The sequence below is a fragment of the Rhincodon typus genome, chromosome 13, assembly GCF_021869965.1.
Source record: "Rhincodon typus isolate 14 chromosome 13, sRhiTyp1.1, whole genome shotgun sequence".
Classification (NCBI taxonomy): Eukaryota; Metazoa; Chordata; class Chondrichthyes; order Orectolobiformes; family Rhincodontidae; genus Rhincodon; species Rhincodon typus.
In genome coordinates this window covers 16,044,682-16,061,772 of record NC_063344.1, presented here as the reverse complement: position 1 = coordinate 16,061,772, position 17,091 = coordinate 16,044,682, and the positions used below count along the sequence as shown (strand labels likewise).

Below are 17,091 nucleotides of genomic sequence, written 5' to 3'. Positions count from 1 at the left end.
CAGCATACCCTTCCATTCTTTAACTGGAATTTTCTCAAAACCAGAAAGGATTGATAATGGGCTTGAAAGTCAGGACCAACCCTACTCAGAAACAAAAACAGAAATTGGGGTCTGGTGACCCTTCCTCAGAACCAACCCTACCTCATTCGTCTGTGTGAATCCTGGCCCCCTTTTGGACTATCTGACAAATAATTGGCTGTCAACAGGGCTCCCGTTCCTTTAAAGGATGGGTGACCATCCCAAAAACTGTCAACCAGTTGGATGTCTGGCAGCTTGGCAATCCTTGCAGCACAACCAGGAACTCTAGCCATTGCTGGGATTGCAAATAGCACCTAACTAATTAAGATGTTGGAGCCAGTCAGGCAGACTCCAGCAATGGGTGGGGGAGTGTGCTTGCTCATGAGGACATAGAGCCTGATCAGGAGTTTCCACCCATTTTCAAGTCTGCAGAGATACCACCAGAGTCCATCAAGTAGTCTCCCCTTGCAAAGAGAGGTTGGTAAAATGTCAGTCCTGATGGGAAGAGATCCTTAAGATGCCTATCGCTCTATCCCCCACCCACATTTTGGAAAATCAGGCTATAAAATTGTACTCCTTCTCCCAGCTTACAAGGAGAAACTGAAGCATGAGGATCTGGTACAGACAGTCATGCAGTACTAGTCTGAGGTAATGGATGAGCTCCTACATGACTGCTTGGAGTCAGTGGACTGGTCCATATTCAAGAACATAGCGGCCAACCTAAATGCATATGCAACTACCATCACAGACTTCATCAGTAAGTACGTAAAAGACTGCCAAAGAAGTTAATCCAAATGTTTCCCAGCCAGAAACCATCGATGAACCGAGGGATCCACTCCCTACTGAAGTCCAGGTCTGAGGTGTTCAAGTCAAGTGACTCAGACCTATACAGGAAATCTAGGTATGATCTTTGCAAAGCCATTAAGGATACCAGAAGACAATATCAGACTTAAACTAAGTCCCAGACTAACCACTCGAATGCATGTCAACTATGGCAAGGCTTATACGACTTCATCAGCTACAAAGCAAAGTTCAGTAGAATCGTTGACGGCAACACATCCCTCCCTGATGAGCTCAATGCATTCTATGCTCATTTTGAACAGGTAAGTGAAATGATGTCACCTGCCCTGATTGCCTTGGGTCTACCTGTACCCACGGTAATAGGCACAGACGTCAGATCGGGCTTCTTGAGAATGAACCCACGGAAAGCGACTGGTCTGGATGGAGTCCCCAGCATGCACTCAGAACTTGTGCAGACCAGCTGGCAGGAGTATTCACAGTCATCTTTAACCTCTCCTTACTCTGATGTGAGGTTCCCACCTGCTTCAAGAAGATTATTATCATCTATTGTTAATCGTCAGGAAAATAATATGTAGTTCACTAATGTCCTTTAGGGAAGGAGATTGCCATTCTGACCTGGTCTGTCCTACATGTGACTCCAGAGCTACAACAATGTGGCTGACTCTTAACTTCCCTCTGGACAATTAGGGTTGGGAAATAAATGCTGGCCTAGCCAGTGACAGCCATAGTCCATGAATATATAAAATGACTTTTACTGAAATATACATAAAAAAGTTGATATTCTGCAAGAGCACCTGTGGCATCCTATTCGACTTATGAATGGAGGCAACTGTAGGACTGTACTGAAATTAACAGCAACATACATTTTTAAACATCCCAAGTTCTGTTATCAAATCAACTTTGACATGAACCATGTCAACAGCTATCAGGATGGTGGGACAAGGTATAAAGGAAAGTCATAAAGGAGTAGAGAAAGTTGGAGAAGGTATCTAGACCATGATTGACTGAAGTCATGACTGCCTATGGTAAGAGGAAGGGAACAGGGAATGTGCAAGGAGCCAGAATTAGAGGAACACGTTGTGATTTGAAGGTGGTAGAGATTTAAAGGTGACAGAGATAGGGAGGGTGATGGAGATGGAGTATTTAACTGTGAAAATGAGAACTTTGACTTTAGTTCTTCTGAATCTGTAATGCAAAAATGAAAAGGAAACTGAAAAACCTGAATATTTTTTCTTCATTTGTATGATAATATTTTGTTGTTGCTGACACACAAACACCAAAACATTCGAAAACATACACATAAACACACAAATGAAATTTAAGAGTTACCAGCAAGAAGCCTGTGGGTACTGCAGGTCAGCTTAATCTGTACTGTTAATCCCAGTGATTGCCTGATAATATTCTTAAAGAGGATTAGTGCTGAGCAACTCTTCACAGCTCTATTTCACTGATTGTCTTTGCTTATTCAGGTTGTATCAGTTTTTTATTCCACTCACATTGTGTACCAATGTGAAGCTGTTATGCCATATTTTGACCCATAAGTGAAGCAAAGCAATTCTGATCTGCAGATCCTATTCATTCCGCGTTTACAACCAACAATTGAAGACCAGTCTTAATTCCCAGCATAATCTAACTTGCCTTTCAAATCTTAACTAGGGCTTAGGGAAGGTAAATGTTCAATCTGCTTTTATTGGTTTAGGCTTAAGAGCTACTCAAGTAATTATTTCACGTAATTCCATTTCTCAGTACCATCTCAGGAATTGGCATTGGATCGAAGAGCAACCCAAGTAATGTCAGGGACAAGGGTCCAGGAGTGGGGAATCAAGTATACAGGACATGAAGGGAGCTGATTAAGACTTAAAAAGAAAAGAATGAACGTTTTTATCAAAGCTAATTTTAGTTAAAGTTGGTGGAGCTCTGGACAATGAGCCAAGTGGAAAGCTGGTGTTCTGCCCAGTTTGTGAGACCACCGTAAGGACAGTTCTTTATCATCTTGTGTCATGTTACCCTTGAACAATTGAACATCCCTCTGCATACGGTGTAAGTACACTATATTTTCCATTCACTCTATTTTTATTCAGATTGAAGTGTTTCTCTCAGAGAAAGGTAAAACAGATAAAATTCTATTAAACTTCTGATTCACCATACGGAAGTAAACACCCCTAATCTATAAATTCAAAGTTTGCAATCAGCCACTTGCAAAATATGTGGCAATCATTTAAAGACCTGTTTCTGTAATCCTGACCTTTGTATGTGCCACTGTTAATAAAACATTGATTCTTTCTTGAAGATGTGGAGCTGCCAGGATCTGTTTTCACAGCCTGTAGGGAGTATTAGTTATGAAGAATTTTGACAAATTTTTAGAAAAAAAAATATTCATTGAGAGGATGTGGGTGTCTCCAGCTGGGCCAGCTTTTATTGGAGGTGAACTTGCTGGTAGTGGTGTTCCCATGTAGATGCTGCCCTTAACCTTCTAGATGGAAGTGTTCGCAGGTTTGGAAAGTGCTGTATAGGGATCTTTGGTGAATTTCTGCAGTGCTTCTTGTTTATAGAGATCATTTCTCAGGAAGAGTCAATGCTGGAGGGAGTGGATGCTTGTAACTATTGTACCAATCAAGCAGGCTGCTTTGTCCTGAATGGTGTCAACTTCTTGAACGTTGTTGGAGTTGCACTCATTCAGTCAACTGGGAAGTATTCCATCATACTCCTGACTTGTGCCTTGTAGATGGTGGACAAGCTTTGGTGAGCTACTCACTGCAGTATTTCTATCCTCTGGCCTGCTCTTGTAGCTACTGTACTGCACTGTGGATCCAGATCAGTTTCTGGTCAATAGTAACTCCGAGATGTTGATAGTGTTGCTAACACCATTGAATGTCAAGGGGCAGTGATTAGATTGTCTCTTATTGTAGATGGTAATTGCCTAGCATTTGTGTGACATGAATATTACTTGTCACTTGTCAGCCAATGCTTGGATATTATCCAGACCTTGTTGCATTTAACCATGGACTACATCAGGATCTGAGCAGTCATGAATAGTGCTGAACATTGTGCAATCATCAGCGAACATCCCCACTCCTGACCTCTTGATGAAGGGAAGGTCATTGATGAAACAGCTGAAGATGGTTGGGCTTAGGGCACTACCTTGCGGAATTCCTATAGAGATGTCCAGGAGCTGAGATGATTGATCTCCAACAACCACAACTATTTTCCTTTGTGTTTTGTGTTCATTCTAACCAATGGAGAGTTTGCCCCTGATTCCAATTTTGTTAGGGCACCTTGATGCCACACTCAATCAAAATGATGTCAGGGGCTGTCACTCTCACCTCACCTCTGGAATTCAGCACTTTTGTCCATGTTTGGATCAAGGCTGTAGTACGATCAGGAGCTGAGTGGCCCTGATTCAATTCAAACTGATGTAAGTGAGCAGGGTATTGCTGTTCAGGTCATTGCGCTGTTGATGGCACTTTCCATCACTTTACTGATGATCAACAGTAGACTGTTAGGACAGTAAATAGGTTGGATTTGTCCCATGTGTTGTGTACAGGACATACCTGGGCAATTTTTCACATTGTTTAGTAAATGCCAATGTTGTTGCTGTACTGGAACAGACTGTCTATGGGTGAAGGAAGTTCTGGAGCATATACCTTCAGTACTTTTGCCAAAATGTTGTCAGGACCCATAGCCTTTACAGGATGCAGTGCCTCCAACTATTTCTTGATATCACGTGGACTGAATTGAATTGACTAAAAACTGCTATTTCTAATGCTGGGGACCATTGGAGGAGGCTGGAATGGATCATCCACTTGGCAGTTTGTGCTGAAGATTGTTGAAAATGTTTCAGCTTTATCTTTTGCGCTGGTACGTTGGTCTCTTCCATAGTTGAAGATGGAGATATTTGTGGAGATTTCTCATCCAGTGAGTTGTTTAATTGTCCACCAACTTTCACAATTGGATGTGGTAGGACTGCAGAGCTTAGATTTGATCTGTTGGTTGTAGAATCACTTAGCTCTGTCTATTGCTTGCTGCTTATTTTCTAGTATTAAAATACAAGTGGCAGCAGGATAAGGTCTTTAATTGGGGCATTAATTGCCCACTTAATAGCCTTAGATGGTCTCTAGATGTGAAGGCCTCCTCAAACCTTCCTGCTCTGGACTTAATTGGCTAAGGTGAGGAGTTCAAGGCTGCATGGGTTCCCATCCTGTGCCCTCCTCCCCAATCAGACAGGACCCCATGACCCACTTGTGAAATTATCTCCTGGTGTGGGCGTTCAGGGAGCATTAACTTCCACACTATAAGTTTACAATCTGACTGCTTTTCAAAAGAGCCAGCGCAGATTGGATGAACCAAATGGCTCCTGTTCTGATGTATTTTCCAATCATTTCTTTCATAAACAATCCAATCATAGCAGTAAATAAATAACCAATCAATGTTTTGATCATCATTACCAGAGAAAATTCTAAGGAGAAACTGCACTTCCCTCAAACAAGAGGGAGAATGTTTGCTTTCTCTTCAGGCCTTTTCCATATTCAATGGACTAAAATCTCTTCGAGTTCAACAACATTTAAATAATTTATCTCTGTGCTGCATTCTGTTCAAGTGCTTCTGCGTAATTTTTATTTATTTTTATGTTTACATTGTTGTGTGAGGTTTTAACGGGTTGATGAACTCATTACGTAACTCAGAACTGCCTCGTTTCCAAGAAGGTGTCTGGAAAAATGAGGAAGCTGAGACTTGTAATTTTGCTGACTTTTGGATGAGGTTTTCACTTTCAGTCAGGATCTGTGCGGCCACATCTTAGAATGCATTTGCACAGCAGAGGATGAAAGGTGCCCTTCAGTCTTCAGTGAATATGGGGTTGGGTTGATTGGAAAGTCTGAGGCTTTGTGACCTTTACCAACATGCTTCAGTCATACTGAGGTGAGGCTTAAGTGGTTTTTAATTTTAAATGCATATAATTGTCCATTGTTGTATTGTGAACTCTCTTGCTTTGCAAAAAAAAATATTGAATTCACCATGATCTTTGGATGATTATAATCTCATGGATGGTGTTATTGTGCATAATGCAATCAGTCCGTTTAGTCAGCACTTTACACAATCAAAACCATCAGTAAAAGCCTCAAAACCACTCTCTTCTAAAGAATAAAACTGCTGACACAGACTTTTAATTGTAATTTTTTTGGTTGAAATCTAAAGAACTTGGCACATTCCCTGTGATGCTTCAACACTAAATAAATTGAGGCTACAAATTTATACATACTGACAAGAGTGTATTGTTTATAGAGATCAGAGGAGTTTTAACAGAAGTAAAGATAAAGTTTCCGTAGCCTGAGTGTCAAAGTAGGAAATGTAAGAGAAACCACAGATGAGACACATGATAGATTACTTCACTTTTTTTCTACGCAGATTCTGATGGACCTGCTGAGCTATCAGGTTTCTCATATCCAAACTCATCAGCAAAATGGTCATGGGTCTCATCTCTAAAAGGAAATTGTTATGTCTGGCCTGTAGCATTTGGTATTTTCCATCAGCTTTAAATACTTCAACATTACTTGAATTCACTGCATTCTGTGATGAAGGCTTATTATTATTACTATTTGAAAACCTTCATTCTAAATTAGAAGGAAATAGTTTTTTGCTTTTATGTTCTATGAAGATGATTTGTTCTTTTTAAATAAGGGTCAAAATTAATATTTTTAGAAGTAGATCCAAACAACCTTCCCAAAAAAGAAAAAGTGACTTAAGCTAAATGACTAGACAAACTACCTGGTGAGATAATTGCTGAAATATTTCCAAAATGAGCTTTTATGATTCAAACAGAAGCAGATGGAGATGCTAAAGGCCAGAAGCAGGCTCAGTGCTGTAAAAAATTTCCGTATGAGCAAATGTGTTGTTTAGGAAATGTAGTCAATGTAACTAGAAAACCCCTCAGGGCTCTTTTCCTAGCGTTCAGTGTGTAAGCTCAAGGAGATAGCTGCTTCTGTGTGTTTCTTGGAGGGACAGAAAGAAACACTTCTGTAAAGTATGCTGAAATTCACCAGAAGGTGGTGTTTGAGGCTTCATCAGTTGAGTTAGACACGTTAATGTGATGAAAGGAGTGATACTTCACTGGGCTTGGGTATCTGTAAAGAATATTGCTGTGCGACAGGGTTTTTTCTCGCTGTTTATGATAATACCTCTCCAAATTGCTTTGCTCTTTTCCCCCTATTCTTTTGTGTAATAAGCTTTTGTTAAAGGCACATTTGCATCATTTCATGAACATTCACAATAACAGACCAAATTTTAAAACCAAATTTTAAAAATGCATTATACACTGAGTTACATAGCAAACATTTTTGCACATCACAGGTACTGACACGAGTGCTCTCAAATAGGTGTCCATGATGGCATTTTCTTTTCCAGACACAGGAACAATTTTCAAATTATAAGATTAGAGAATTGAGATCCTTTGAAATAATCCTAAATTCTTGACTTGGAATCATTTCTAAGAAAATCAAAGTATTATGGTGTGTATAAATACATAGTATTGTCTACATTATTAGCGATGTATATTTCAAAATGATGGAGAGATAGCACAAAACTCCTTCTCTCTTTCAACTGTTGATACACAGTTAGTTTCCTTGAAAAATACCTGACAGGCCATCAAACTCTACCTCATCCTTGTTATAAAATAGCTCCCACATTGATGTTACTGGTATCCACCACCAGTTTGAATGGAAGATTTGACACAGCTAAAACTGGAATCATTGTCAGTACAGCTTTTAAATTTTCAAAGGCAACTTGACACTTCTACATCCAGATTTGCTAATGAGGGTTCAATGACAGTGCTGATGTTCGGAACTAACAGGCAAAAGAATCCTTTTACAACATATTGTAAAATTTCATGTTTTATTCTCGGCGCACGTCCAAAATAGCCTACACTTTTGCTTTCTTACATGCAACGTGGCCTTTTTCCCCACAGTATCACACAAATAGACTATCTTGGTACCTTTTTTATTCACCTGCAGAACGTGGTTGTTGCTGGCTAGCCCAGCATTTATTGCCTGTCTCTAGTTGCCTTTGAGAAGGTGATGAGGAGCTGTCTTCTTGAACCTCCACAGTCGATATTCTGTAGGTACATCTACAATTCCTTTAGGGAGGAAATTCCAGGATTTTGGCCCAGCAACACCGAAGGAATGGCAATATGTTTCCAAGTCAGGATGGTGAGTGGCTTGAAAGGGAACTTGCAGATGGTGGTGTTCCCATGTGTCCACTGCCCGTGTTCTTCTATATGTAGTTGATTATGGGTTGGAAGGGAGTGTTTAGGGACCTTTGGCGAGTTTCGGCGCAGCATCTTGTAGATAGTACACACTGCTGCTACTGAGCATCGGTGGTTGAGTGACCGGATGTGGATATATTTGGGTTGATGGCCTATCAGGTATTTTTCAAAGAAACTAACTGCATATTGACAGTTGAAAGAGAGAACGAATCTTGTGCTATTTCTCATCATTTTGAAATATACAAAAGACGGCACAATGGCTCAGTGGTTAGCCCTGCCGTCTCACAGTGCCAGGGACCCAGGTTCAATTCCAGCCTTGGGCGACTGTCTGTGTGGAATCTGCATATTCTCCTTGTGTCTGCGTGGGTTTTGGTACTCCGGTTTCCTCCTACAGTACGAATATGTGCAGGTTAGGTGAATTGGCTATGCTAACTTGCCCATAGTGTTCAGGGATGTGTCATTTGGTGGATTAGTCAATAAAATGCAGGATTAGAGGGATAGAGTAGATGGGGTGAATCTGGGTGGGTTGTCTTCAGAGAGTTGATGTGGACCTGTTGGGCTGGATGGCCTGTTTCCACACTGTAGCGATTCTATGGATGTGGTACCAATAAAGTGGGCTGCTTTGTCAAGATGTTAAATTTCTTGAGTGTTGTTTGAACTGCACCCATTATATTCTAACGCACTCCTGACTTGTGCTTTGTAGGAGGTAGACAGGCTTTGGGGATTCAGGAGGTGAGTTACTCACTGCAGGATTTCTAACTTCCTAAATGGTCTTGTAGTTACTGTATTTATATGGCAAGTTTCTGATCAATAATAACTGTAAATTGTTGATAGTGGGGGATTTAGTGATGGTCATGGCATTAAATGTCAAAGGGCAGTGGTTAGATTGTGTTTTTTTGGAGATGATCATTGACTGCATTTGTGTAGTGTGAATGTTACTTGGTATTTGTCAGCCCAAACCTGGATATTTGGCCAGCTCCTGTTAACTTGAACATGGACTGCTTCAGTATCTGAGAAGTCATGGATAGCGCTGCATGTTGTGCAATCATCGGCGAACATCCCCACTTCTGACCTTATGATGGAGGGAATGTCATTCATGAAGCAGCTGAAGATGGTTGGACTTCAGACAGTACTCTGAAGAGTTCCTGCAGAGATGACTGTCCTTCACCAAACGCAACCATTTTCCTTTAGAACAGGTGTGTCTCCAAAACAGGTGTGTTTTCCCCTGCTTCCAGTTAACTCCAATTTTGTTAGGAATCCTTGATGTCATAATAAGTCAAAAGCAGCTTTGATGTCACCTCATATCTGGAATTCAGGTCTTTTTGCCCATGTTTGTACCAAAGCTGTATTGAGGTCAGGAGATGAACAATGATTGCTCAATAGACATTACCATTCACAACTCCTCAGATTCTGAAGCAGTCTATGTCCAAAAGGAACAAGATCTGGCAGAGCTCAATTTGGGTGTCAGTGATCAGATTATTGCTAAGCAGGTGCTGCTTGGTAGCACTGTTAATGACACCTTCCATCAGTTTATTAATGACTGAGAGAAGACTGATGGTGTCGTAATTGGCTGGGTTGAATTTGTCCTGTATTTTGCATACAGTCATACCTGGGTAAATTCCCACACTGTCAGGTAGATACCAGTGTTGTAGCTATACCGAAACAGCTTGGCAAAAAGTGCAGAAACTTTTGGAGCACTGTCGTTCAGTGCAAATGCTGGAATGTTGCTTGAGCCAATAGATCTGCTGTATCCAGTGCCTCTACCAAGGACGGTGATGGTGGTGTCTGTGACATTGTCTGTAAGGTATGATTCCATGTGTATAAGTATGCTAGGTTGTTGCTTGTCTAGACTACAAGAGAGCTCTTCCAATCTTGGCACTAGCCCCCAGTTGATAGTAAAGAGGGCTTTGAAGGGTGAGTAGGGCTGTTTTTGTCATTGTTGTTTCTGGTGCCTCAGTTGCTCCAGCTGGTCAATCCAGTTTCCTTGCTTTTTTGAGACTTCACAGTGATTTTTACAACTGAGTGGCTTGCTAGGCCATTTCAGAGGGAACTTGAGAGTCAACCACATTGCTTCCCATTACCTGCTACATATGACATGTCTTGTCAAATATAACTACATCTTTAACTAATCCTGGCAAACAAAATAATATTTTAGCATGTGTTTTCTTCATACCTAAGTGACCTGCCATTTCAATTTTGTGAGCCACTCGTAAAATTTAATTCTGATAGTCAGATGGAACTGCCACCTGATGGACCAGTGGCCAGTTGGACCAGGTCTCCAGATATGACACAGGATCTACAAATACCGCAGTAATGGTTCTTCTCCAGAAACAGGAAAGTTCGGATGAGAAGTTGTTTGCTATTGTCAGGCCTTTCCACACCTACTCTAAACATCAACTAAAGCAGAAAGTGGAACATGACAGTGGGAGACTAGGCAGTGGTTTCCAGTAAACAAGCAATTATCTTTAGCCATGTGACTACAAAGAAACATCTTGTTAAAAAAAAGTTCCAATGTTCATTCATTGATCTCTTTAAAACAAAACATTCCATTTGTTCACAATTCTTCAAACTCAAGTCTGAAATAATTTATATATGAAGCTTTGATAACTGAAGAACAAACTGAACTTGCCTTCTTTTAAGCAAGATGCGATAGGAACTGAGTGTGCTACATAAGAGGCCCAAGCAAGGTTCACTTTCTTAATGACATCGATGTCTTTTGGCATAGCTTGAATGCTTCAGTGCGTTGACAGCTGTCCAGCTTGAGCTGCACTCAGAATGTGTTGCTGGTGTTTGTTGACATCTGGTGACATTTACTCCTCCTGAGCAAGTTCTTTATAGGCTGTTTGTGTAGAAGTGAGATAATCCAACACACAGAAATAAAGGCTAGGATTCCAGGGTGAGATGATTGTGAAAAATGATGAAAAATCCAAATGGTGAAGTCTCCTGTCTCCACTTTGTGAATATCTCCCTGCTAATCTCACAAGAAGTATAATTTGGCAAATGGTTTATTATTTGAAAGAAACCTTAAAAATGCAGAAAGCCAGTTGTAGCTGTACTGGAACATCTTGGCTAGCAGTGCAGCAAGTTCTGGAGAACAAGTCTTCAGTGCTATTACTGGAATGTTGGCAAAACCAACAGATCTGCACTATCCAGTGCAACCACCAGGGATGCCAATGGTAGTGTCTGAGACATTGTCCGTAAGTTATGATTCTGTGAGTATGACTCTGCCAGGTTGTTGCTTGACTAATCTGTGAGACATCTCTCCCAATCTTGGTACTAGCCCCCACATGATAGCCAGGAGGACTTTGAAGGGTCAACAGGGTGGTTTTTGCCATTGTCGTTTCTGGTGCCTAGGTCGTGCCAGCTGGTCTGTCCAGTTTCATTTCTTTTTTGAGATTTTGTAGCGATTGTTGCAACAAATAATATTTTAGTGTGTGTTTTACCCAATACCTAAAATGTACACAAAAGATCATGGCTCAATTGAAAAAGATGTACAATACAAAAGGATGGATGCAACACACCGAATTAAACCACTTTAAGTGAAAAGGCACTTCTGATAAGTACTTGAGACTGACTGAATCTAATGGAATCAAAAATAGGAGAAGCAAACAGAATGAGGATTCACAATAACCTGTTTTTACTGCCACACAATGTATGAAATTATCCTTTGTTATCTACCAGTGGTGTATCTGATAAATCTCCAATTTTTAGCTTCAGAATTACTGGTTGAGCGGACTATTCCTATTTATTATAATTATCCTCACTGCACTTAATGTGCATTTTTTTGCATGTTGTAAATTGCAGTATGATGAAGAACTCTGCATGATTTTAACAAAAGGAACAATGACCCAGAAGGAAAGGAGATACCAGCAGTTCAAATTCTCAGTGTTCAGTCATCTTGTAGTTTAATGCTAGTCATGCTTACAATCCAAGGGGAAAACCTGTAAGATTTGGAGTGTGAATCCTTCAGCATGCAGGCCACCATGTCTTGAGTCAAAGAGCCTCGGTCCTAACAGAAGACGACTGGATTAAAGGATTGGTGAACAATGTGAGCTGCTCAGTGCCAGGGTTTGTTGAGGGTAACACTATGAAAGCGGATTATGTCTTCTACATCCTGTTAAACTGCTGAATGCTAAGAATTGAGCAAGCAGATCAGATTATGTATTTAGAACAGAGCAACTGTCATTACTTATTTGTGTAGAAAATAAAGATTAACAGATTAAAGTTGATTTCAAGATATCTATGGTGATTTCGTCTTACAATTGCATGAAACATTACAGCAACTACAGCACATGGCCGCCTCCTGTTGTAGACAGGTTACACCATATATACCCTGTAAAATTCCAGAAATTTGGCCCCTGTGCCTCCATTTGAAATTGAGGCATCACGAAAGCTTCATCTGTGAGGAATGAAGCCTCAATCCCACCTAGCTGACTCAGAATTATAACTAAACCAAGATGATATGGATTAAATAGACCAATAGAAACGCTGAGCACAACATCACTCATTGATTAATTAGAATGCATTGAATCCAACAGGAGTGCAAACTCCTTACCATATTTCAACATGAAAGTGACTCTAAAGAACCAATTCCGACTGCAGCTCAAAATTACTAGAACACACAAGCAAAATGTGACAAAGATCCTCTTGTGTAATCTCTGCTATGACGCTTGAGGAGCAGAATATTGTGAGTTCGATTCTCAATCCACAGTTGAGATTTGAGCACATAATCCATCCAAGACTCCAATGCAGCATGCTGTTGAGGATGCTGTTTCTTTCATGAGACATTGAAATTCTGCCCTCTTGAATGGTAGTAAGAAATGCAATGGCATTATTTGAAAAACAGCAAAGAGGTTCTGCCCATATTCTAGTCTCTTCTTCAACCTGCACTTAAAATGGATGATATCATTTTGGCAGCTTTCTGTGTCACAAATTGGCTCCTTTTTTTTAACTCTTTCATGACTTGCTGGGCGATTTCAGAGCGTAATTAAGATCTGTAGATCTGGAGTAGCTATTGACCTGACCAGGTAAAGATTGGACATATCTTTCCAGAAAGGAAATGGATAGGTTTTTATGACAATCAATAGTTATTTCATGGTCACTATTACTAAGAATAGTTCTAAATTCCAGATTTGTTGAGTCAATCTAAATTCTATTAGCTGCTATTGTAGGATTTGAAACCATGCCCCAAAGGATTTTCCAAGGATCTTACCACTACACCATTGTCTTCTCTGCACTTTTGCTGTTATGACAGTGATGAGACTACAAAAGTACTTAAATAGTTGCAAAGTACTTTGACATAGCTGCACCACAGTAGTCAGCACTACTGCCTCACAGCGCCAGGGACCCAGGTTCGATCCCAGCCTTGGGTGACTGTGCAAGCACCAGACAGACATTCCCCCCGTGTCTGCGTGGGTTTCCACCAGGTGAATCATAGAATCCCTACAGTGTGGAAACAGGCCCTTTGGCCCGACAAATGTACACTGACCCTCAGAGCATCCCACCTAGACCCATCCCCCATGACCCACCATATCTACACATCACTGAACATTATGGGTAATTTTACATGGCCAATCCACCTAACCTGCACATCTATGGACTGTGGGAGGAAACTATGCAGACACGGGGAGAATGTGCAAACTCCACACAGACAGTCGCCTGAGGATGGAATCGAACCCAGGTTCCTAGTGCTGTGAAGCAGCAGTGCTAATCACTGGGCCACCAAGCTGCCCCAATTTCCTCCCACAGTCCAAAGATGTGCAGGTTAGGTGGATTGGCTATGATAAATTGCCCCACAGTGTCCAGGGACATTTTGGCTAAGTGGGTGAGCCATGGCAAATGTGGGCTCACAGCAATAGGGTGGGGACTGGGTCTGGATGGAATGTTCTTCAGTGGGTCAGTGCACTCAATGAGTCGAGTGGCCTCTTTCTGCACTGAAGGATTCTGTGATGTCAAGCTTATGGGAACAGTGTTTTGTAAGCGCAAATCTTCCTGAACCATGTTATGATCCCAGCTGATGATAATACAGACAAGTCAGATTCCAGATTGTAACCTGGCTTTGCAGATCAAACCTATCAGCTGACAAGCCTCTAAATACTCTTATATTGGGGATTTCTTCAAACCAACCCACCTTTCTGCTGATGTAAAACTGTTCTTTTGAACTGAAGTTTGATTCTGGCCTCTGGTCATCTTTCCTTCTGTAAACTTAAAACTCAACTTTGTATATGTTCAGTAGTTAGTTACCCAGGTATCTGAATGAGACATTTAACTTAAATCACATGATTTCTTGGGAAATTGTCTTTGGTTCATTGTTCTAAATAATTTTCTGTTCTTTTAGGGAAAAAAAACAATTAAGTCACCTTTACGAACTGAAACAATATCCATTTCACTTGTACTTGTAAATCCAAATTCGCAAATGATAATAACATATCACAACCAGCATTTAAGAAATAGATTACATTGTCTGGTCACGATCATATTTGTTTGGTGGGAGCCTGCTGTCATGTTTTCTTTGCTGCAAGTTCAAAAGTATTTAAAGTTATTTGAAACATCCTATGCTTGTAATAGGTATTATGTCAGTGAAGTTTCTCTTCCTTCTTTCTTGAAATTGTTTTCCTTGTGAGGGCCTTTTTTGAAATTTGCTTTGAAGGATAAGAGTGGACCCTGCTATCCAGCTCATCATGACACCTAGGGAACATTTTGGGAAGATTTCCACATCGAATGAACTAGGGATATTGGATGAGAAAAATCTCTACCAGGTGGCTAACGGCATTGGAGCAAATGGACATCAAGGTTGGTAACTGAAGATTTGGGGAGAGCCCTCTTAATAATAAGAGTAGCACAGTAGCTCTGAACATTGTTCTAAAGCCAAGAAATAATCTCTCTCCTTGATTCATATCCTGGAGATTACATCGCCCATAACTGGTAGCAGAATCTTCACTCACTATTCTCTGGAGAGTACTTCTTAAATTTCACCATATTTAAAAACACTCTTTAACTAGGTTTTCAGCTATCTCTCTTAATTTCCTCTTTCTTTTTTCAGAATTCCTTCATCAAAATTGAATCCACGTCCTTAGTAAATGAATAATTATAAAATGCTCTTTTTCCTTTCATTATCTATTGACTTAGAGGCCAGTAATAACACAGACATTATGTTATTTCATGCACATTAGATCACAAGCTCTTGTTCTGCTATTGGTTTGTCTGGACACAGGAAAGTATGAAATGGAGGAGTGAAAATTGCTTGTTGGATAAAGCAACTATTAAGTTAAAGGATGGAAAATTGGGTGGGCTGTCATACTGGCATATTCACCCCCTCACACTATCTTCCTATGTGCCCTACATCCAGTCAGTCCTATAGGTCCAGGCTCAAAGCCAGAAAATTCTATCATTATTTAATAAGAGGATTGGATCTAGATGCCACAATAGGTTAATACATAAACCTTTGACTTTTCATTGAGGGAATAAAGGGCCTTACTATTCATCCTGGGACAGCAAGAAATATCCAATTTATGGAATTTTCTGTTGTCAGTGATGTATTTTAGTGAAAACTGCAGCTTAAAGAAATAAAGTTTTGCATTTCTGTAGTGCCTTTTTATGTCTTCAGGATGTTCCAATGCACTTCAGTAACAAAGAAGTCCCTAGAAGGTAGGAAACACAACTGCCCATTTGCACAAAGAAACCACTCACATACAATAATGGGGTAATGACTAGATTAGATGTTTTACAAACTTTAGTTGAGAGATTAATATCAGCCCAGGAGACTAGTGGGAACTCACCTGATACTCCTGGAAATAATGGTCTTCAATATCTTACAGTTACCTGAAAGGGTCAACCAGCCTCAGTTTAAAGTTACATATGAAAAAGGAACACATCAGTGGCAAATACTACACTGAGAATGTGAGCCTGAATTTTGCATTCATGTCTTTAGTCTGAGACTTGAACCCACAGCCTCCTGATTCTGTTCTTTTATTCATTCATGAGATGAGAGTATCACTGGTTAGGCCAGCATTTATTGCCCAGGCAGCAGTTAAGAATCCATAACCATAAAAAATACAAACAGAAGTAGACATTCAGCCCTCGACCCTGCTCTGCCATTCAATAGGATCATGGCTGATCTGATATTCCTCACATCCACTTTCCTGTGTTTTCACCATAACCCTGATTCCACCACTGATCAAAAATCTATTTACATCAATGATGTTGCTGTAAGTATGGATTCACACATAGGCCAGACCAGGTAAGAACAACAATTCTCTAAAAGTCATTAGTGAACCAGCATCGAGTTTTAAACAATAATTGACACTGGTTGCACTCCAGTGAGCTTTCAATTCCAGGGTGTTTTTTTAAATTGAAATCAAATTTCACAATCTTCTATGGTAGGAATTGAACTCATGTCCCCAGAACATTAGCCTGGACTACTAAATCTCATGATATTACCACTACACCATCGCCTTCCTGTAAAGAACAAAGTGCGTCCCACTGAGATATGGCAGGCACTAATGCAGAATTAAACGTAAAGCAAATAACAAGGTTTTTTGAACCCTTTCCAATGAAAGCCGAGACTTTAAGAGTCAGGAAAACAATAAATACTAGTGGTTTTCATTTATCAATTTGTTGCATCCTTATTTTGTTCAGAGTTTCGACACCGGCAAGAAATGTTGATGAGAAATCAAATGATGCTCATGAACCCTCATGGGCAGATATTGGGGCCTGGACAACAGAAGATGCAGACTCTTGGTGTCCACTTTGAACCACGGCTCCTAGACAGGTGAGCCTTAAAATATTCATGTTACATGCCCTTCATGGTAAAAGCTAAACACGAAATGAGGTATGAACAGGGCTCACATTTAAAATACAAAAGCAATGCTGCAGATGTTAGAAATGTAAAGTAAAAACAGAAAATACTGGGAACACTCAGCAGCACAGGTAGTATCCAAATTAACATCTCAGACCTACTAACCTTTATCAGAACTGAGGAAACACAGAAATGTGACGGGTTTTGAACTAGCGAAGGG

The 17,091-nt window shown here is 40.4% G+C and overlaps 2 protein-coding genes across 2 annotated transcripts in view; one reads left to right on the top strand and one right to left on the bottom strand.

Moving 5' to 3' along the window:
• The window catches only part of LOC109927648 (extracellular calcium-sensing receptor-like), a 216,078-nt gene that overhangs the window by 85,666 nt on the left and 113,321 nt on the right, over window positions 1-17,091 (bottom strand). The gene's annotated exons all lie outside the window — the stretch shown is intronic.
• Window positions 5,630-17,091, top strand: part of samd7 (sterile alpha motif domain containing 7) — a 29,372-nt gene continuing 17,910 nt past the window's right edge. Inside the window, exons 1-3 of the mRNA XM_020534382.2 lie at window positions 5,630-5,736; window positions 14,724-14,866; window positions 16,712-16,844. Coding sequence (XP_020389971.1) covers window positions 14,755-14,866; window positions 16,712-16,844 — 245 coding nt within the window. The 5' untranslated portion in view covers window positions 5,630-5,736; window positions 14,724-14,754. The remainder of the gene's footprint in view (window positions 5,737-14,723; window positions 14,867-16,711; window positions 16,845-17,091) is intronic.